Below are 22,775 nucleotides of genomic sequence, written 5' to 3' on the forward strand. Positions count from 1 at the left end.
GGGCTCTGCAGAGGTAGTAGTGGTGTCAGTTTAGACTGATTCACCAAAAGACGGGCGAAGTTGCTCCACGAGGGTTATTGTTTTGGCTTTGTTATCCCCACCCCACGCACTTCACGACAATCGACGTAATCTTCTGTCTGCTTACCAGCATTCTGCGGTCGTTTCTTTTAAACTCCAAAAAGAAGTGTCATTGGGGCACATGGTGGGTCCTTTCTCCGTCCCGCCCATGGTGGATCTCATGGTTCTCCGTTAGGTGTTGTGCCGAAGCACGAGCCTAACAAATTGGGTAACGACGGTATAGATCCTGAATTTTGTTCGGTGGTATACACATCTTTTGATAAGGCAGTTGGGTAGGGCAGATGGGGGCGGAGCGTTGTTAGCAAAAACTGAGATTGAGGCGGCATTCCGGTTGCTACCGATCCATCCTGATAGCCAGGGGCTATTGGGCTGTTTCTGGGAAGGGGATTTTATGCCTCCCCATGGGGTGCTCTCTTTCTTGCACATATTTTGAGGCTTTCAGCTACTTTTTGGATTGGGCAAAACGGAAGGTAGCTGGGGTTGACTCCTTGATCAACTTTCTCGATGATTTTTTATGCGTTGGCCCTGGTAGTTCTCTGGTATGCCCTAACCTGTGACATGCCGTGCAAAGGGTCACGAGGCACTTTGGGGGTCCCTCTGGCTCCCGGGGAGACGGGTGGATTTGCGCGTTTAGGACAGCTTCCTCGTGCAGTACAATGGTCGATGGATATCTCAGGTGCTTGACTCGTGCAACTTAGACCTCTTCACGGATGCAGTGGGAGAGGCTAGTTTTGGTGCATACTGCGGGGGGCAGTGGTGTGCGGGGGACTGGCCATCAAATTTGGGTACAAAGTGGTCTCACAAGGAACCTGGCCCTACTCAAGCTGTTCACCATCGTGGTTGCCGTGACCATTTCGGGGGGACAGGCTCAGGGACAATAAGGTCCACTTCCACTATGTTAATCTTGGGGTGGTGTTTGCCATTAATAACATATCTGCATCCTCTCCGCCAGTGGTGCAGTTGTTGTGGCATCTAGTGCTAATCTGTTTGTCCTTGAATGATTGGGTGGTGGCAGCGCATGCGCCTGTTATAAACTGTATTGCTGACGCTCTTTCTCGCTTGCAGTGGGATAGTTTACGACAGCTGGCCCCTGGAGCGGAACGGATCGGCACAGCTTGCCCGGATCATCTGTGGGAGCTGGTTTCAGTACAGCAGGAGCGTTGATTGAACGATCGCTAGCCAGGTCAACGTGGGTCGCTTATTCTGCTAGTTGGCATCAGTGGGAGGAGTGGGTAAGGTCTCTTAGCGACGTCAGGTCTGACCAGGACAGGTTGGTGGCATATTTGCATTGGCCTGGGGACGCTTATGAGTCAGGTTATACTGTCGCAAAGTTAAATGGATTTGTGTCGGCTTTAGCCTTTGGTTTTAAATTAAGAGGGTTGAAGTATATTACGAAAGAATTCTTGGCAGGCCAGGCGTTGAGGGGTTTGCGTAGGGGCAGATTGGCACCTGATCGAAGGAGGCCCGTTTCTTTCCGACTCCTATGCTCCTTGGTAGCGGCGGCGCATGGGGTATGTTGTTCGTTGTTCGAGGTTCGTTTGTTTCTCTTAGCTGTTTCAGTTTCATTTTTTGGGGCACTTAGAATGGGCGAATTAGTCTCCCCAAGCACGTCTCGTGCGGGTGGCCTTATGCAGGACGATGTGGAGATGTTTGACGACAGGTTGCAATTCGTGTTGCGTAGGACAAAACGGACCAAGTGGGTGGTGGTGGGCGGATCGTGTTGTTTGCTCTTCCTATGTTAGAGGTGTGTCCGGTTCGTTGCATGCACGATTTTGGTTTGCAAGTGGGCTTATCTGACTTATCTTTGCTTCATCACGAGGACGGTACTTTTCTGTCTAGATTTCAGTTTTGCGCCGTATTTAAAAGGTGTTTGTCGGCAGGTGGAGTCAGTTTAGAGGATTATGCTTCACACTCTTTCCGCATTGGTGCTGCGATGGAAACGGTGCAGTGAGGATTGGATGAAGCGGGGGTCCGGCGTATTGGGAGATGGGAGTCCAACAGGTTTCGTACTTATGATCGCCCACACTTGCTATAATGATGTTCATGTTGCCCGATTATTGATGGGTATGTCTGGTGGTTGGGTGGTGCTGGCAGTGTTTGTTGCATGCTTTGCTTATGCGTGTGCGTTTTGTTTTTTTTCGTGTTAGGTTTATGCCCCTGTCTTGTTTGGATATTAGTGCACTCTTATGTGCATTGGGGCGCCCTGATGGCTGATGTTCGCTTGGACAGTTGCAAGCTTAGGATCCTGCGGGACGATGCTGTCCTGTATTGGCTGGGATTCAGAGGTATATTTTGGAGCCCCAATTCCAGACATACGCAAGGCTGGACCGGGGTCCTGATATACTCGTTCTACACGTCCGGGGGAACGGTTTGGGTGTGCGCCCATTTCGGGAGGTGGTTCTGGACATTAAGCATGACTTGCTGTGCTTGTGGGCTTCGGACCCAGGCTTGGTCACGATGTGGTCAGATATCGTGTCTAGGCGACATTGGCGTTATGCACGATCAGTGCAGAGGATTAATAAGGCTCGTATAAAATGTAACCAGGCGGCTTCAGGGTTTATTGCTAGAAATGGGGGCATTTGTGTGAGGCATAGGGACTTTGAGTCTGGGGAGATTTGCTTTTGGAGACGTGATGGAGTGCATTTGAATGAGTTTGGAATTAATTTATGGAGTTTGGTCCTGGCAGAGGGGATTGAAAGGGCAGTGTCTGTATGGAGGGACTCACAGGCTTGATTAACTTTTATTAACGTTTTGGGGGGGGGGATAGAAAAAAACCCCAGAAATTTTGCCACACTTTTTTGCATCCTAAATCTACGCAGTTTACCGTATAGTATAAAAACAAAATAACTTTATTCAACGGGTTGTTACGATTGCAACTATACCAAAATTGTATAGATTTTATATGTTTTACTACTTTTACACAGTAAAAACGCTTTTTTTTTTCAAAATTATTTGTTATTGTGTCTCCATATATGAAGAGCCATAACTTTTTTATTGTTCAGCCGATGCAATTATATGAGGGCTTTTTTTTTGCGGGACGACTTGTAGTTTTTGGTACCATTTTGGAGTAGATGCGACTTTTTGATCACTTTTTATCACATTTTTTTTAAGTCAGGATTCACAGAATACAGCAATTTTTCCATTGTTTTTTATTTTATTTATTACGGCGTTCACCGTGCAGGTTAAATAATGTAAGAGCTTTATAGTCAGAGTCGTTACGGACGCGGCGATACCAAATATGTGTAACTTTTTTACTTTGTTTTGTTTTTTAATAGTAAAGCAGTTTGTAAGGGGAAAAAGTGGGTTTTTCATTTTTTTTTCACATTTTTTTTTATTAACTTTATTAAACTTTTTTTTTAAACTTTTTTAATAGTACCACTAGAGGACTTTAACATGCGATTCTCTGATTGCTTTTATAATACACTGCAATACTTTTGTATTGCAGTGTATTACTGCCTGTCCGTTTAAAACGGAAAGGCATCTGCTAGGACATGCCTCCGGAATAGCCTAGCAGGCATTCCCTACAGGCAGACCTGGGGGCCTTTATTAGGCCCCCAACTGCCATCGGAGACACAAACACCCGGTGATGTTTTCACCGGGTGTCAGTGGGATGAGAGGGAGCTCCCTCCCTCTCTCCAAAACCACTCAGATGCAGGGATGCCCCCAGCTACCTCTGGCAGCTGAGAGCAGGGAGATTTAACGGCTCCCTGCTCTATTTATTTATTTTGATGCAGTGCCGTGAAAAGGCTTATGCATCAGAATAAAGCCCATTAGTGGCCGCCGTGAAAAGGAGTATTGGCGGTCACTAACGGGTTAAATTTAACCTCTGTTTCATGTGTTGTTTCTTTTATAAGCCGGGTTTAGAGAATATGGATAAGGTAAGGACAACAACACACGATTCTACTTATCCAAGTCATGCACAGAGTGTGTGACCATGGGCAGCTGCATTACATACCAGATGCGACTTCATATAATGCAGCAACCCGGCCAGAGCCAGAGGTCACGTTCTGTGCATAAGCATCACAGGGATTGTGTAGAAGAGCCCCTGCTCCTCTCTCCAATGCTCCCCTGCGCTACCCTTAAATGGGCACTGTCATTTCAACAAACTTTGCATAACTGAATATTACAGGCGATCATAAAAAACTTTGTAATATATCTTATCAGAGTAAGCCCCTATTCACACGGCAGGGATAGTCGGCCGAGTGACGGCCTTTTATTTAACGGCCGCGTCAAATAGGGCTATTCTCACGTGTCAGTTTTTACCGGGCCGTCAAAAAATGGAACATGGAACAACATTCTCACGGCCGCATGGCTCCTATAGAATTCTATGGGGCCATGTAAAACACAGCCGTCACTTGGATGTGATCCAAGTGATAGCCGTGATTTCTGCGGCTCCCTCTCTCCTCCTCCTCCTCAAAGCACGAAGTGCAACTCCTGAAGCGGAATTCTCAGCTAGAGCGTTGCTGACATTATTTAAACCTTATTTGACCTTATTTAAACAGCGTAAATTCCCCGGGAACCTACATACACACCTACCCCCTCCCCCTCTAGACATTACCCCATAACAACTACTTTATAGACAGTACTTAGATTAGTGCTCACAAACCCATATCTATCGTCCTTAAGAAGACATCAGAGATGTTTTGTTGAAGATGTTTTCATTTGTTTTGTTTTCTTCTCACCTATGCACATTTATATTTTCATTTTTAATGTGATAGGGTGCTGTAAAGGATCTGCCAGACACAACTTCTGTGTCGACGCCCATAGGTAATCAGTCTACACCTGCTTCTATGTCTGTGAGACTGACTCCATATTCCACCACCCAGGATGGCAGGCTTAGGAGTGGGAGAGCCTATCACAGCCTGGCCAGACGGAGCTAGCTCCCGCCCTCTGTCTATTTATACCTGCCTTTCCTGTTCCTCCTTTGCTTGTGATTCTTCTCTGCTGGTTTCCTGGCCCTGCTGCAGCTTCTTGAACTACTTATCCTCTGCTTGTGATTGACCTTGGCTTTACTGACTACTCTCCTGCTCTCCGTTTTTGTACCTTGCTCATCTCCTGGTTTGACTCGGCTCGTTCACTTCGCTTGTTGCTCACGGTGTTCCCGTGGGCAACTTCCCAATTTCCCTGGCTTCTTTGTACCTGTAATGGCAGGAAGGAGGTGAAGGGAAAGTGAGCCCTAATCTACCCACCGCCCTGTCCCTGCCTACTTGCAACGACCCGCCCTAGGCGACGAGGTACAACTGGGCGGCGGTCCCTACGCTGGCTAAGTGCACAGGAAGACAAACAGGGAACACGCAAGGGAAGGGGCAGTAGCCACGGAACGCCACGAGGAAACGGGGCGGCGAACGAACAGTCAGGACCAGGACGAAGGAGTACACCCGAGCGGGCACGGAGACAGAAGCAAGCCAGGGCAAGCAAAGCAGGTCAAGCAGAACTGCAGCAAGGCAGAAGCACGGCAGAAGCAGGCTGGAGCAAGCAGCAGTGGGGCCAGGAATCCAAAAGAATTACAAGCACTGAGGGAGAGCACAGGGCAGGTAATAAAGGGCAGGGGGCGGAGCTAACTCCGAGAGACCAGGCCGCGATAGGCTCTCCCACTCCTGAGCCTGCCACCCTGGTTGGTGGGAGATGGTGTCAGTCGAACAGGTCTGGCCTCAGGTGTGGATTGATTAACCCCAGGAGTATAGCTAGATGAAGTACCTGGCAGATCCCTAACAGTACTCCCCCTTTTATGAGGGGCCACCGGACCCTTACTAAGGGGACCCGGTTTAGTGGGGAAGAGGAGGTGGAACCTCCTGATCAATACCCCAGCGTGAACATCACGGGCAGGTACCCAAGTCCTCTCCTCCGGCCCGTATCCTCTCCAATGGACCAGGTACTGGAGGGAGCCCTGGACCATCCTACTGTCCATAATCTTGGCCACCTCGAATTCCACCCCCTCAGGGGTGAGAACGGGAACAGGAGGTATCCTCGAGGGGGACCAGGACGGGGAGCAGCGTTTAAGGAGGGAGGCATGGAAGACGTCATGTATGCGAAAGGATGGGGGGAGCTCCAGACGGAAGGATACAGGGTTGAGGACTTCAATGATCTTATAAGGTCCAATAAATCGGGGAGCAAACTTCCTGGACGGGACCTTAAGGCGCAAGTTCCTGGACGACAACCAGACCAAATCCCCGACGACAAACCGGGGGTTAGCAGAACGTCTACTATCCGCCTGAATCTTTTGTGCGCTCTGGGACGCCTCTAGGTTCTTCTGAACCTGGGCCCAGACAGTGCACAGTTCCCGATGAACCTCCTCTACCTCAGGATTATTGGAACAACCAGGGGAGACGGAGGAGAACCTTGGGTTAAACCCGAAATTACAGAAAAACGGGGAGACCCCTGACGAGTTACTGACCCGGTTATTCAGGGAAAATTCAGCAAGGGGAAGGAATGAGACCCAATCGAATTGACAGTCAGAGATGAAACACCTTAAATATTGTTCCAGGGATTGGTTGGTCCTTTCCGTTTGGCCATTAGTTTCGGGATGGAAGGCGGAGGAGAAGGACAGATCAATCTCCAACTTTTTACAAAAAGCTCTCCAAAATAAGGAAACAAATTGTACCCCTCTGTCAGAAACGATATTGACTGGGGCCCCATGGAGACGCAGGATGTGTTTCACAAACAAAGAAGCTAACGTCTTGGCGTTAGGTAGCTTCTTAAGGGGCACAAAGTGGCACATCTTGCTGAAGCGGTCGACTACCACCCACACCACCGACTTGCCCTGAGATGGAGGCAAATCGGTGATAAAATCCATGGAGATATGGGTCCAAGGTCTCTGGGGAATGGGCAAGGAACGTAGTAGGCCCGCAGGTCGGGACCTAGGGGTTTTGGACCTAGCGCAAACCTCACAAGCGGCGACGTAAGCCCTAACATCTTTAGGCAACCCAGGCCACCAATAGTTTCTGGTAATGAGGTGTTTGGTGCCCAAGATGCCAGGATGACCAGATAGAGCGGAGTCATGGTTTTCCCTGAGTACCCTCAGCCGGTATTGCAGGGGAACAAACAGTTTGTCCCCAGGGACGTTCCCGGGAGCTGCACCCTGATCAGCCGCGATATCAGAAGCTAAATCAGAATCCGTGGCAGAGACGATTATACCAGGGGGTAAAATACAAGCGGGATCCTTCTCGGAAGGAGGATTGGCCATGAAACTACGTGACAGAGCGTCAGCCTTAATATTCTTGGACCCAGCCCTATAGGTAACCAAGAAATTAAATCTGGTAAAGAATAGTGCCCACCGAGCTTGTCTAGGATTAAGCCTCCGGGCCGATTCTAGGAAAACCAGATTCTTGTGATCCGTAAGGACCGTTACCTGGTGTCTGGCCCCCTCCAGGAAGTGCCGCCACTCCTCAAAAGCCCATTTAATGGCTAGAAGTTCGCGGTTGCCAATATCATAGTTACTCTCCGTGGGCGAAAACTTCCTAGAGAAGTAAGCACAGGGGCGGAGATGGGTGAGGGAGCTGGTACCCTGGGACAAGACGGCCCCCACTCCCACCTCGGAAGCGTCAACCTCCACAATAAATGGCTCCTCTTGGTTGGGCTGAATCAGCACGGGGGCCGAGATAAAGCACTTCTTGAGAGTCTCAAAGGCCTGGACGGCCTCAGGGGGCCAATGGAGGACATCGGCACCCTTGCGGGTAAGGTCCGTAAGAGGCTTAGCGACGACCGAGAAGTTGGCAATAAATCTCCTGTAATAGTTGGCGAACCCTAAAAAACACTGTAACGCCTTAAGGGAGGCAGGTTGGACCCATTCCGCCACAGCTTGAACCTTGGCAGGGTCCATGCGGAATTCATGAGGAGTGAGGATTTGCCCTAAAAATGGTATCTCCTGTACCCCAAAGACACATTTTTCAGTCTTAGCAAACAGATTATTCTCCCGAAGGACCTGGAGCACCTTCCTGACATGCTCCACGTGGGAGGACCAGTCCTTGGAAAACACCAGTATGTCATCAAGGTACACAACAAGAAAATTACCCAGGTACTCTCTCAGGATTTCATTAATAAAATTCTGGAAGACAGCAGGGGCATTACACAACCCAAAGGGCATGACCAGGTATTCGAAATGACCCTCGGGTGTGTTGAACGCAGTTTTCCACTCATCCCCCTCTTTGATGCGGATAAGGTTATATGCCCCCCGTAGATCGAACTTAGAAAACCATTGGGCTCCCTGAACCTGATTAAAAAGATCCGGAATCAAAGGAAGTGGGTACTGGTTCCTTACGGTGACCTTATTCAGGTTACGATAATCAATGCACGGCCTAAGACCACCATCCTTCTTCCCCACGAAGAAGAAGCCAGCACCTACAGGAGAAGTCGAGGGGCGAATGAAACCCTTGGCCAGGCATTCTTGGATATACACCCTCATAGCTTCACGTTCAGGACATGAAAGATTAAATATCCTACCCTTAGGAAGCTTGGCACCAGGCACCAAATCGATAGCGCAATCGTAATCTCTATGGGGGGGCAACACCTCGGAGGCCTCCTTGGAAAACACATCGGCGAAGTCCTGAACAAACTCAGGAAGCGTGTTTACCTCCTCCCGGGGAGAAATAGAGTTAACAGAAAGACATGACATAAGACATTCATTACCCCATTTGGTGAGATCCCCAGTATTCCAATCAAATGTGGGATTATGCAACTGCAACCAGGGAAGACCTAATACCAGATCAGACGATAATCCCTGCATCACCAGTACAGAGCACTGCTCCAAATGCATGGAGCCAACCAGGAGTTCAAAAACAGGAGTATGCTGAGTAAAATAACCATTAGCAAGGGGGGTTGAGTCGATTCCTACTACAGGGATAGGATAAGGTAAATCAATACAAGGCATCTTTAGAGACATAGCAAATTCCACAGACATGATATTAGCAGATGAGCCAGAATCCACGAAAGCACTGCCCGTGGCAGACCGGCCAGCAAACGAGACCTGAAAGGGAAGCAAAATTTTATTGCGTTTCACATTAACGGGAAATACCTGTGCGCCCAAGTGACCTCCCCGATGATCACTTAGGCGCGGAAGTTTTCCGGCTTCTTATTCTTGCGCCTGGGACAGGTGTTCAGTAGATGCTTGTCGTCCCCACAGTAGAAGCAGAGACCATTCATTCTGCGAAACTCCCTACGTTGTCGAGGGGACATGGAGGCCCCGAGTTGCATAGGTACCTCCGAGTCCTCCGTGGAGGGGCGAGGAGACGGGACCTCGGGGGGAATCGCAGAAAAGTCAGAGGGGAGCACACTGAAGCGTTCTAGCTGACGTTCCCTGAGACGTCGGTCAAGTCGTACTGCTAGGGCCATAACCTGGTCAAGGGAGTCAGGCGAGGGGTAGCTAACCAGCAGATCCTTCAGGGCGTCAGATAATCCTAACCTAAACTGGCACCTTAGGGCCGGATCGTTCCACTGAGAAGCTACGCACCACTTCCTAAAATCAGAACAGTATTCCTCAACCGGTCTCCTACCCTGACGTAAGGTCACCAGCTGACTCTCGGCTAAAGCAGTCCTGTCAGTCTCGTCGTAAATGAGTCCGAGGGCAGAGAAAAAACGATCAACAGAGGAAAGTTCAGGGGCGTCAGGAGCCAAGGAGAAGGCCCACTCTTGGGGCCCTTCCTGGAGTCGGGATATGATGATACCCACCCGCTGGTTCTCGGAACCTGAGGAGTGGGGCTTTAGGCGGAAATACAGTCTGCAACTCTCCCGGAAGGAGAGAAACGTCTTACGGTCCCCTGAAAACCGGTCAGGTAACTTGAGGTCGGGTTCTAGAGGTGAGGTGAGGGGTACTACTAAAGCAGCGTCACCCTGATTGACCCTTTGGGCCAGGGCCTGGACCTGTAGGGAGAGGCCCTGCATCTGCTGGGTCAGGGTCTCAAGGGGGTCCATGATAGCGTCAGCGTAGGAGAAATGGTAGACTAGGTAAGGGCTTGTAATTATGTAATGGCAGGAAGGAGGTGAAGGGAAAGTGAGCCCTAATCTACCCACCGCCCTGTCCCTGCCTACTTGCAACGACCCGCCCTAGGCGACGAGGTACAACTGGGCGGCGGTCCCTACGCTGGCTAAGTGCACAGGAAGACAAACAGGGAACACGCAAGGGAAGGGGCAGTAGCCACGGAACGCCACGAGGAAACGGGGCGGCGAACGAACAGTCAGGACCAGGACGAAGGAGTACACCCGAGCGGGCACGGAGACAGAAGCAAGCCAGGGCAAGCAAAGCAGGTCAAGCAGAACTGCAGCAAGGCAGAAGCACGGCAGAAGCAGGCTGGAGCAAGCAGCAGTGGGGCCAGGAATCCAAAAGAATTACAAGCACTGAGGGAGAGCACAGGGCAGGTAATAAAGGGCAGGGGGCGGAGCTAACTCCGAGAGACCAGGCCGCGATAGGCTCTCCCACTCCTGAGCCTGCCACCCTGGTTGGTGGGAGATGGTGTCAGTCGAACAGGTCTGGCCTCAGGTGTGGATTGATTAATCCCAGGAGTATAGCTAGATGAAGTACCTGGCAGATCCCTAACAGTACCCTTGTCTGTTTGTCTGTCGTGCACCTATTGAGTGTAGGGACCGTCGCCCAGTTGTACCCCGTCCCCTAGGGCGGGTCGTTGCAAGTAGGCAGGGACTGAGTGGCGGGTAGATTAGGGCTCACCTGTCTGTCTCCCTACCCCGACATTACAGGTGCATTCTGAATTTTTTAACATCCTTTACATATATTGTAGTACGTGTAACAGCCTTTCCTTATGACTGTGCCTTACAATGTAAATTTGGTCTATACTACTACTAATGAACCACAGGATATGTCTAGTATGTTTTGAATTACCTTTTATTGTACTGCTAGAAAAATCAATAAAAAAATTTATGGTTAAAAAACAGCATTCCCATCAGTGATTGACAACCTTCCCTGTATAAGTGTACATTTAAAGATAGCTTTCAATAATAGAGTAGGACCACCCACTGGACTCCTAAGCCCAAAATGAGCAGAAGTTTAAAATCAATACATTACAAGTTATACTGAATGCTTTCCCAAAAAACTATATATATCAGTCAACTCAACTGTTCTATAGCATGCTGTCCATAGATTGGGCAGGATATTCTATATAATAGGTTTCCCTTTAACCATAACATGAGGAATCATTTTCATATGTATTATATTTCCCTGTTTTGCAGAAATGATTTTCTAAAGGAAATCAAGATAATGTCACGGTTAAAAGATCCTAATATTATTCGCCTGCTGGCAGTGTGTATTGCAGAGGACCCATTGTGTATGATAACAGAGTATATGGAAAATGGTGATCTCAACCAGTTTCTTTCACGTCAACAAGAAGAAAAAGAACCCACCAGTGCCACAGTAAATATCACGTAAGTTTCCAGAAAGCTAAGATATAAACAGTATTGTCCAGATTTTTATACAGTTTAAACTATTGTAACAAAGGAGGCTACACTCACCCCTTCCCTTTACACTTTAAAACTTAGCAAGAACAGACAGAAATAAGTTCTTCCTGTTCCGGTGCTTTGAGTTTCAAAAAGTTTTTTTTTAATAACTATTATGATTATGAAATAGCATAATTAAGTGATAAAAAGTGTGAAAATATCAGTGCTTAAAGGGTAACTAAACATTCAACAAACTTCTGACATGTTATAGTGACATGTCAGAAGTTTTGATTGGTGGGGGTCCGAGCACTGAGACCCCCACCAATCGATAAAACGAAGCGGCAGAAGTGCCACCGTGTGAGCACTAAGCCGCTTCATTTCTGTTCGACTTCTTCCGGAAATCAATGTAGCGGTTTATGGGTTCAATAGAAAGTCAATGAGCCCGTACACCGCTACATCCGCTTTCTGGAAAAAGCCAAACAGAAACAAGGCGGCTCAGCTCTCACACAAGCACTTCTGTCGCTTAGTTTTAGCGATTGGTGGGGGTCTTAGTGCTCGGACCCCCACCAATCAAAACTTCTGGCATGTCACTATAACATGTTAGTAGTTTGTTTAGAGTTTAGTTACCCATTGACTGTTTATTATAATTTCCATAAACCTGTAACTAAAGGTTAATAAGAGTACACTTGGCGGCCTAGGTGTATTTTTACATTGCACACAGAACTGATAAATTTGGAGGGCAGGGCTTGTGGGTATGGGGGGCGCTGGTTGTGAGGAAGGGGGGCTCTGTCCAAACTTTAGTATGAGGCTCAGTCTTACCTGTATATAATTAACATAACGCATAAGTAAAATGCTATTTAAGCTGAAATCAAGTTCAACTGAATACAATTTAAAAAAAAAAAAAAGCATTCACTTTCATATAATACTTGATTGACATGTGTCTTTTTTCAGCCGTACTAACTATGTAACTATGTAACATGTTAAAAGTATTTTGCAAGCCATCGGTGTATACTAGTCCTTCTCAATGAATTAGAATATCATCAAAAAGTTTAATTTATTTCAGTAATTCAATTCAAAAAGTGAAACTCATCTATTATATAAATTCTTTACACACAGAGTGATCTATTTCCAGCATTTTTTTCTTTTAATGTTGATGATTATGGCTAACAGTTAATGAAAACCCAAAATTTTGTGTCTCAGAAAATTAGAATATTATATAAGCCCCATTTTTAATACAGAAATGTTGGCTAACTGAAAAGTATGTACAGTATATGCACTCAATACGTGGTCGGGGCTCGTTTTGCATGAATTACTGCATCAATGCGGCGTGGCATGGAGGTGATCAGCCTGTGGCACTGCTGAGGTGTTATGGAAGCCCAGGTTGCTTTGATAGCGACCCTCAGCTCATCTGCTTTGTTGGGTCTGGTGTCTCCCATCTTCCTCTTGACAATACCCCATAGATTCTCTATGGGGTTTAGGTCAGACAAGTTTGCTGGCCAATCCAGCACAGTGATACTGTGGTTATTACACCAGGTATTGGTACTTTTGGCAGTGTGGGCAGGTGCCAGGTCCTGCTGGAAAATGAAATCAGCATCTCCATAAAGCTGGTCAGCAGAGGGAAGCATGAAGTTACATAGTTAGGCCCCATGCACACGACCGTAAAAAACCTCAGTTTTTGCGGACTGCAATTGCGGTCCGCAAAAATGGACCCATTCACTTTCATTGAACGCGGACACCTTTCCGTAGCGCTACGGATGGGTGTCCGTGCCGTAAAAGTGTTCCGAAAATTATGGAACATGTCCGTTCTTTTGCATTTTGCGGGTTGCGCTCCCATACTTTGTATGGGAGCACGGCCCGAAAATGCGGGTGGCAGTCGGCGGCTGGTCGTGCCCGCAATCGCGGGCCGTGATTGCGGGCACGGTCATGTGCATGGGGCCTTACATAGTTAGTACGGTTGAAAAAAGACACATGTCCATCAAGTTCAACCAAGTGATGGGAAAAATGTATACACATTGACATAGGAGCTCATATTTTTTCATTCTAGGAAATTATCTAAGCCTTTTTAAAAAAAGCCATCTATTGTCCCTGCCGTGACCGGCTCCTGCGGTCTGCTATTCCATAGATTCACAGTTCTCACAGTAAAGAAGGCTTGTCGCTTCTGCAGATTGAACCTTTTTTTTCTCCAGAGGGAGTGCCCCCTTGTTTTCTGAGGGGGCTTTACATGCAACAGGATTTCACCATATTTTTTGTATGTGCCATTAATATATTTATATAAGTTAATCATGTCCCTCTTAGTCGTCTTTTTTCAAGACTAAATAGGTTTAATTCTTTTAATCTTTCCTCATAACTTAGATTCTCCATGCCCCTTATTATTTTTGTTGCTCTCCTTTGTATTTTTTCCAACTCCAGGGCATCCTTTCTATGAACTGGAGCCCAAAAATGAACTGCATATTTTAGATGAGGCTTTGTAAAGTGGTAATATTATATCCCTGTCCCGCAAGTCCATGCCGTTTTTAATACACGACAATATCTTGCTGGCCTTTGAAGCAGCTGATTGACATTGCATGCTGTTATTTAGTTCATGATCTACAAGTACACTTAGATCCTTCTCAACAAGTGACTCCCCCAGTGTAGCTCCCCCTAGGACATATGATGCATGCAGATTGTTGGTACCCAGATGCATAACTTTACATTTATCTACAATAAAACTAATTTGCCAAGTGGATCCCCAACACTTAGTGTGTCTAAATCAGCTTGCAATTTACAAACATCTTCCATAGGCTGAACAATACTACATAGCTTGGTGTCATCTGAAAAAATAGAAATAGTGCTATTAATACCATCCTCTATGTCATTAATAAATAAATTGAATAATAGCGGTCCCAGCACGGAACCCTGGGGTACACCACTTATAACCGGGGACCATTCAGAGTAGGAATCATTGACCACAATTCCCTGGATACGGTCCTTGAGACAATTCTCAATCCAATTACAAACTATACTTTCTAAACCTATAGTCCTTAATTTACCCATTAGACGAGTATGAGGGACAGTGTCAAATGCCTTTGCAAAGTCCAAAAACACTATATCCACAGCGGCCCCTCTGTCTAGGCTTCTGCTCACCTCTTCATATAAACAAATTAGGTTGGTTTGACAACTTCTGTCCTTAGTAAAACCGTGCTGGTTGTTGCTTCCAATACTATTTTTTGTCACATAATCCTGTATATAGTCCATCTGTTTATATAGCTGACCTTCCATCTCCTCAGTTATATTGGGGGGTCTATAGATTACACCAAAAGTAATTTTTTCAGTGTTTACCTCCCTTTCTAGTTCCACCCACAAGGTTTCAACCTCCTCACAGTATTCACCCACTTATGTCTCTTTCACACTCACCTTCATATCACTTATCACCTACAGACATACACCGCCGCATTTCCTATTTGCCCGGTCTTTATGAAACAGTGTAAAACCCTGTAGATTTACAGCCCAGTCATGTGAAGAGTCTAGAGATGTTTCAGCAACACCAACTATATCAATATGTTCCTCCAGTACCAAGGCCTCAAGCTCTCCCATTTTGCTTGCTAGACTTCTGGCATTTGTGAACATACACTTTAACTTGCATTTTAAATTGCCACGTTTGATATCAGAAATGTGATTATTTGGGCATTTTTATTTTTATTGCCGTTTTGTAACAAAAGGATCTCCTTATCCTGTTGTCTAGTCCTCTTCCCAGTCTATTTCCCCCCCCCCCCAATATAGTCTGACCCCTCTCTAACCTGACTACCACTTTATTTTCTACATTGACCTCCCTCCTCAGCCCTAGTTTAAATACTCTGCCACCCCAGCTAGAATTCTCTCTCCCAGCACAGCGAAACCCCTTCCATTTAGGTGCAAATCATCTGCAGAATACAGTTTGTACCCCAATAAAAAGTCAGCCCAGTGCTCTAGGAACCCAAAGCCTTCTCCTCTACACCAAGACTTAACCATGCATTTAACTCCCTGAGCTCCCGCTGTCTTTCCTGTGATGCGCATGGATCAAGGAGTATTCCTGAGAATACTACCTTGGAGGTCCTGCCCTTAAGCTTGTAGCCTAGTTCTTTAAAATTATTCTTAAGGCTACTCCACCTACCATGTATACTGTCATTGGTTCCCACATGGACCACGACAGCTAGATCATCATCAGCCCCTCCCAGTAATTTATCCAACCGTTCGACCACATGCCGAACCCTGGCACCGGGGAGACAGCAAACTATTCGGTTGAGGCGGTCTTGGCGACAAATTATTCTATCCGTCTTCCTAATTATAGAATCCCTTACAACTACCAATTGTCTTGCCTTACCTGCATTACCATCCAGCCGACTACTAGCTGGAGCATAAAGTGCTCCAAAATTTCCTGGTAGACGGCTGCGTTGACTCTGGACTTGATATAACACAGTGGACCAAAACCAGCAGATGACATGGCTCCCCAAACCATCACTAACTGTGGAAACTTCACACTGGACCGCAAACAACTTGGATTGATGCCTCTCCACTCTATACTCTTATTGGAGATTTGTATCGTGTTTAATATTTCCTAATTTAGTCTTGAAAGAACCAATAAAGCAGATCTGTCACCTCAATATGCTGCCTTAGTGGTAAGAGCAGCATATTACAGGGATAGGTTCATTTTCCTATTAGCCAAAACAGGTACAAAAATGTATTGTGGCGTTGGGCTAATAGGAGTGTTCATAAATTGCGCTGGGTTCATAGTTACAAGGAGAGTGCTCCCTCCACATTCCTCCACCCTCCTCACAGTGATTGGGTGCTGGCTACTGTGTATCACCGTGAGGGGGCCGGAGAGAAGAGGGTGTAGCGCTAAACTAATTATTACACCGGACTTATACTTATGACTATTGTGTATTATTTGATAACTCCTATTAGCCAAACGGTACAACATTTTTTGTGCCATTCTGGCTAATATGAGAGCAGAGCTGTCCCTGTAATATTTTGTCCTCTCCTAGGGATAAAATATTGTGGTGACATCGACTTTGACACAACTCTTCTGTTATTGAGGAAAGAAATGTTTGTACTGTCACAATTTTACATGGCTTATTCATTACTAGGGATGAATTAACTGCTTCACTGCTTTCAAAATTTGTGACAAAATTTGTGTTTAGCCTTTTAATATTGTGGCATGTTGCAAATGGCAAATTTCCCTCTGTCGATTAGAAATCTCCTTTCAGGATATGTGATTCATGATCACTATATTAGTCACTTAAGTGTAGCATTGGCACTAATTTCAATGTGGTGGGTGTTATATACACAAGGGTGAATGCAGACAACACATGGTCCCTGTGCAGAATAGCGTTTAGGCCCCTAAATATTTAACTGCTAATTTGATGTGAGGTAGTGCCACCTTTTCCCCCCAAAAGTACCTGCTGAATAAAAAAGTGTGATCTTTGACTAGTCTGGAACAGTGAAGGGGTTAATGTAAGCTTCCCTGGAGACCTAGGGCAGTTATTAATGCCAAAATCCCTGCTGGTTTAGGGCAGTAAGTGGTTATTGTCAGCATCACTAGTGGTCTAGGGAAGAAAAGGGTTAATGTCATCATCCCTGGTTGTCTAGTGTGGTAAAGGGGTTAATCAGTGGCGTAACTATAGGGGTCGCAGCGGTCGCAATTGCGACCGGGCCCAAAGTCAGGGGGCCCGCGGCCCCCCGCACCAAATGAATAAAAAGTTACTATATTAACTGAGGCCTATGTAATAAACTACACGGGCCCCCGTTACTATAGTAACTAACAGTACTTTCATTCCTCCTACCGGAGCGCAGCGGTAGTCCTGACGTCACAACGCTACGCGCTGCGCACAACATCTCGACCCTGGATGGAGTCAGGACCTCCGCTGCGGCCGAAGAGGAGGGTAAGTTTAATACCACTGTCTGCTGGAGCTGATAGCTTGGGGTCCAACTCCCGGGACTCCCACCAATCAGCTGTTTTGTAGTGCTCGTACGAGCGCTACTTCCCCTTCATTCTGGTTACTCTTTCAGTGATTCACAGTGTGAGCAAGTAAGGGAAAAAGGGAAATGAAGGGGAAGCAGCGCTTGTACAAGCACTGCACCCCCTTCAAAACAGCTAATTGGCCGGGGTCCCGGGAGTCGGACCCCGACCCATCAGCTATTTATGGCCTATCTTGAGGATAGGCCATCAATGTTTAGGGACTGCTCAATCCCCTTAAGCCTACCATGTGTTAGGCTTAGATACAGGGCCCCAGCAGACAGTAATCTTATACAGTTTTAGGTAGAAATCTCCGCAGAAGAGGACTAAGCCCTCAAAGAAGTTATAAATTAGGTCTAGTGTGGTTTATCAGCCAAGCAACTTGGCCGGTGTTGGGGGCATAAATGTTGCCTATGGTGACTTTAGTGTTAGTCATTTTCCCTTTGAGGAAGAGGAGTCGCCTTCCGATAAAGAGATAGGTTCAAAGGGAGTAGATGTAATGACGGGGGTAGGGAAACAGACAAGTGAGCCCTAATCTACCCGCCACTCAGTCCCTGCCTACTTGCAACGACCCGCCCTAGGCGATGGGGTACAACTGGGCGACGGTCCCTATGCTCAATAAGTGCACGACAGACAAGGGTACACAGAAGCTGAGGGAAATGGGGCAGTTGCCCACGGAACACCGTGAGCAACAAGAGTAGTGAACGAGCTGAGTCAAACCAGGAGAGTACGAGGTGCCAAACGCAGAGCAGGAGAGTAGTGAACAAGCCGAGTCAAACCAGGAGTGTACGAGGTACCAAACGCAGAGCAGGAGAGTAGTCAGTAAGCCAGGGTCGATATGAAGCAGGGACAAATAGTTCAAGAAGCTGCAGCAGGGCCAGGAAACCAACAGAGAAGAGAATCACAAGCAAGGAGGAACAGGAAAGGCAGGTATAAATAGACAGAGGGCGGGAGCTAGCTCCGTCTGGCCAGGCTGTGATAGGTTTTCCCACTCCTAAGCCTGCCACCCTGAGTGATGGAAGATGGAGTCAGTCTCACAGACATAGAAGCAGGTGCAGACTGATTATCTATGGGCGTTAACCCTGAAGCTGTGCCTGGCAGATCCTTTACAGTACCCCCCTTTTATGAGGGGCCACCGGACCCTTTCTAAGTGGACCTGGTTTACTGGGGAAACAAAGGTGAAACCTCCTGACCAATATCCCAGCGTGAACATCCTGAGCGGGTACCCAAGTCCTCTCCTCAGGCCCGTATCCTCTCGAATGGACCAGGTACTGGAGGGAGCCTTGGACCATTCTGCTGTCCACAATCTTGGCCACCTCGAATTCTGCCCCCTCAGGGGTGAGAACAGGGACGGAAGGTTTCCTCGAGGAATCCAAGGACGGGGAGCAGCGTTTAAGGAGGGAGGCATGGAACACGTCGTGTACTCGAAAAGATGGGGGCAACTCCAGTCGGAAGGAGACAGGATTGAGGACTTCAATGACCTTGTACGGCCCTATAAACCGGGGAGCAAACTTCTTGGACGGGACCTTAAGGCGCAAATTTTTAGACGATAGCCACACCAGATCCCCGACCATAAACAAGGGGTTAGCAGAACGTTTTCTATCTGCCTGAGTTTTTTGTATGTTCTGAACCTGAGCCCAGACTGTGCACAGTTCTCGATGAACGACCTCTACCTCGGGATTGTTGGAACTACCAGGTGAAACGGAAGAGAACCGTGGATTAAACCCAAAATTACAAAAAAAGGGGGAGACCCCTGACGAGTTACTGACCCGGTTATTAAGGGAAAATTCGGCGAGGGGAATGAATGAGACCCAATCATATTGACAGTCAGAGATAAAACACCTTAAATATTGTTCTAGAGACTGATTAGTCCTCTCGGTTTGGCCATTAGTTTCAGGATGGAAGGCAGAGGAGAAGGACAGATCAATCTCCAACTTTTTACAGAAGGCTCTCCAAAACAATGAAACAAACTGTACCCCTCTATCAGAAACAATATTGACAGGGACCCCATGGAGACGCAGGATGTGTTTGACAAACAAGGTAGCTAACGTCTTAGCATTGGGTAGTTTTTTGAGGGGCACAAAGTGGCACATCTTACTGAAGCGGTCTACTACCACCCACACCACCGACTTGCCTTGAGATGGAGGAAAATCGGTGATAAAATCCATGGAGATATGGGTCCAAGGTCTCTGGGGAATGGGCAAAGAACATAGTAAGCCCGCTGGTCGGGACCTGGGAGTGTTGGACCTAGCACAAACTTCACAAGCGGCGACGTAGGCCTTAACGTCTTTAGGCAACCCAGGCCACCAATAGTTTCTGGCAATGAGGTGCTTGGTACCCAGGATGCCTGGATGGCCAGATAGTGCGGAGTCACGATTTTCCCTAAGTACCCTTATCCGGAATTGCAGGGGAACAAACAGCTTGTTCTCAGGAAGGCTCCCGGGAGCTGAACCTTGATCAGCCGCAATTTCAGAGACTAAATCAGAATCAATAGCGGAAAAGATTATACCTGGAGGCAAAATACAAGCAGGATCTTCCTCCGAAGGAGGGCTGGCCATGAAGCTACGTGACAGTGCATCAGCCTTAAAATTTTTAGACCCAGCCCTATAGGTAACCACAAAGTTGCATCTGGTCAAAAATAACGCCCAACGAGCTTGTCTCGGGTTTAGCCTCCGGGCAGATTCTAGGAAAACCAGATTCTTGTGGTCGGTAAGGACCGTTACCTGGTGCCTAGCCCCCTCCAGGAAGTGGCGCCACTCTTCAAATGCCCATTTAATGGCTAAGAGTTCGCGGTTGCCAATATCATAGTTACTCTCAATGGGTGAAAACTTCCTGGAGAAGTAGGCACAGGGACGGAGATGGGTGAGGGACCTGGTACCCTGGGACAAGACAGCCCCCAGTCCCACCTCGGACGTGTCAACCTCCACGATAAATGGCTCCATTTGGTTGGGCTGAACCAGCACCGGGGCAGAGATAAAGCACTTCTTAAGGACCTCAAAAGCCTGGACAGCCTCAGGAGGCCAGTGGAGGAGATCAGCACCTTTGCGAGTGAGATCCTTAAGAGGCTTAGCGATGACCGAGAAGTTAGCAATAAACCTCCTGTAATAATTAGCGAACCCCAGGAAGCACTGTAACGCCTTCAGGGAGGCAGGTTGGACCCATTCCGCCACAGCCTGGACCTTTGCAGGGTCCATGCGGAATTCATGAGGAGTGAGGATTTGGCCCAAAAATGGTATCTCCTGCACCCCAAACACACATTTTTCGGTCTTCGCAAACAGTTTGTTTTCTCGAAGGACCTGGAGCACCTTCCTGACATGCTCAATGTGGGAGGACCAGTCCTTGGAAAACACAAGTATGTCATCAAGGTACACTACAAGAAATACCCCCAGGTAGTCTCTTAAAATCTCATTTATGAAATTCTGGAAGACCGCGGGAGCATTACACAACCCAAAGGGCATGACGAGGTATTTGAAATGACCTTCGGGCGTGTTAAACGCAGTCTTCCACTCATCCCCCTCTTTGATGCGGATAAGGTTATACGCCCCCCGTAGATCAAACTTAGAGAACCATTGGGCCCCCTGAACCTGATTAAAGAGATCAGGAATCAGAGGAAGGGGATACTGGTTCCTTACAGTGACCTTATTCAAGCTTCGGTAGTCAATGCATGGCCTAAGACCACCATCCTTCTTCCGTACGAAGAAGAAGCCAGTACCTACCGGAGAAGTAGAGGGGCGAATGTAACCCTTGGCCAGGCATTCCTGGATATACTCTCTCATGGCTTCACGTTCGGAACAAGAGAGATTAAATATCCTACCCTTAGGGAGCTTAGCTCCTGGTACCAAATTGATTGCGCAATCATATTCTCTATGAGGAGGTAACACTTCGGAGGCCTCCTTAGAGAAAACATCGGCGAAGTCCTGAACAAACTAAGGTAGCGTGTTCACCACCTCAGGGGGAGAAATAGAATTAACAGAAAAACATGACGTCAAGCATTCATTACCCCACTTGGTAAGGTCCCCAGAATTCCAGTCAAACGTGGGATTATGCAACTGCAACCAGGGAAGGCCTAAAACCAAATCGGACGATAATCCCTGCATTAACAGTACAGAGCACTGCTCCAAATGCATGGAGCCAACAAGGAGTTCAAAAACAGGGGTATGCTGTGTAAAATAACCATTAGCAAGAGGAGTGGAGTCGATACCCACTACCGGGACAGGTTTAGGCAAATCAATCAAAGGCATAGCTAGAGACATAGCAAATTCCACAGACATGATATTAGCAGAAGACCCTGAATCCACGAAGGCACTGCCGGTAGCAGACCTACCACCAAAAGAGACCTGAAAGGGAAGCAAGATTTTATTACGTTTCATATTTACGGGAAATACCTGTGCGCCCAAGTGACCTCCCCGATGATCACTTAGGCGCGGAAGTTTTCCGGCTGCTTATTCTTACGCCTAGGACAGGTGTTCACTTGATGTTTGTTATCCCCACAATAGAAGAAGAGACCATTCTTCCTGCGGAAATCTCTACGTTGTTGGGGGGACACGGAGGCCCCGAGTTGCATAGGTACCTCCGAGTCTTCCGGGGAGGAATGAAGCAACGGAACCTCGGGCGGCATCATGGGGGAGTCAGAGGAGAAAACATCAAGACGTTCAAGTCGTCGTTCCCTGAGACGTCGGTCAAGTCGTACCGCTAAAGCCATAACCTGGTCTAGGGAGTCAGAAGAGGGATAACTAACTAGCAGATCTTTCAGGGCGTTCGACAGATCCAACCTAAACTGGCACCTTAAGGCAGGGTCATTCCACCGAGAAGCTACGCACCACTTCCTAAAGTCAGAGGAATACTCCTCAACAGGTCTCTTACCCTGACGTAAGGTCACCAGCTGACTCTCGGCAAAAGCAGTCTTGTCTGTCTCATCATAGATGAGTCCGAGAGCAGAAAAGAAAAGATCAACGGAGGAAAGTTCAGGGGAGTCAGGAGCCAAGGAGAAGGCCCATTCTTGGGGCCCTTCCTGGAGCCGGGACATAATTATACCCACCCGCTGGCTCTCAGAACCTGAGGAGTGGGGCTTTAAACGAAAATAGAGCCTACAACTCTCCCGAAAGGAGAGAAAAGTCTTCCGGTCCCCTGAGAACCGGTCGGGCAACTTGAGGTGGGGTTCAAGAGGTGAGGTGAGGGGGACTACCATGGTAGCATCAGGCTGGTTGACCCTCTGAGCCAGGGCCTGGACCTGTATGGAGAGACCCTGCATTTGCTGAGCCAGGGCCTCAAGGGGGTCCATAGTGGTGTCAGGGACCAGGGTAGACTAGGTATGGGCTTGTGATTATGTAATGACGGGGGTGGGGAG

General features: G+C 47.6%; 1 protein-coding gene across 1 annotated transcript in view; it reads left to right on the forward strand.

The window, feature by feature from the left end:
• DDR2 (discoidin domain receptor tyrosine kinase 2) overlaps positions 1–22,775 on the forward strand; it is a 121,128-nt gene that overhangs the window by 62,671 nt on the left and 35,682 nt on the right. The window contains exon 13 of the mRNA XM_075832266.1: positions 11,254–11,445. Within this exon, the coding sequence (XP_075688381.1) occupies positions 11,254–11,445 (192 nt within the window). The remainder of the gene's footprint in view (positions 1–11,253; positions 11,446–22,775) is intronic.

The sequence above is a fragment of the Rhinoderma darwinii genome, chromosome 7 (genome assembly GCF_050947455.1).
Source record: "Rhinoderma darwinii isolate aRhiDar2 chromosome 7, aRhiDar2.hap1, whole genome shotgun sequence".
Classification (NCBI taxonomy): domain Eukaryota; kingdom Metazoa; phylum Chordata; class Amphibia; order Anura; family Rhinodermatidae; genus Rhinoderma; species Rhinoderma darwinii.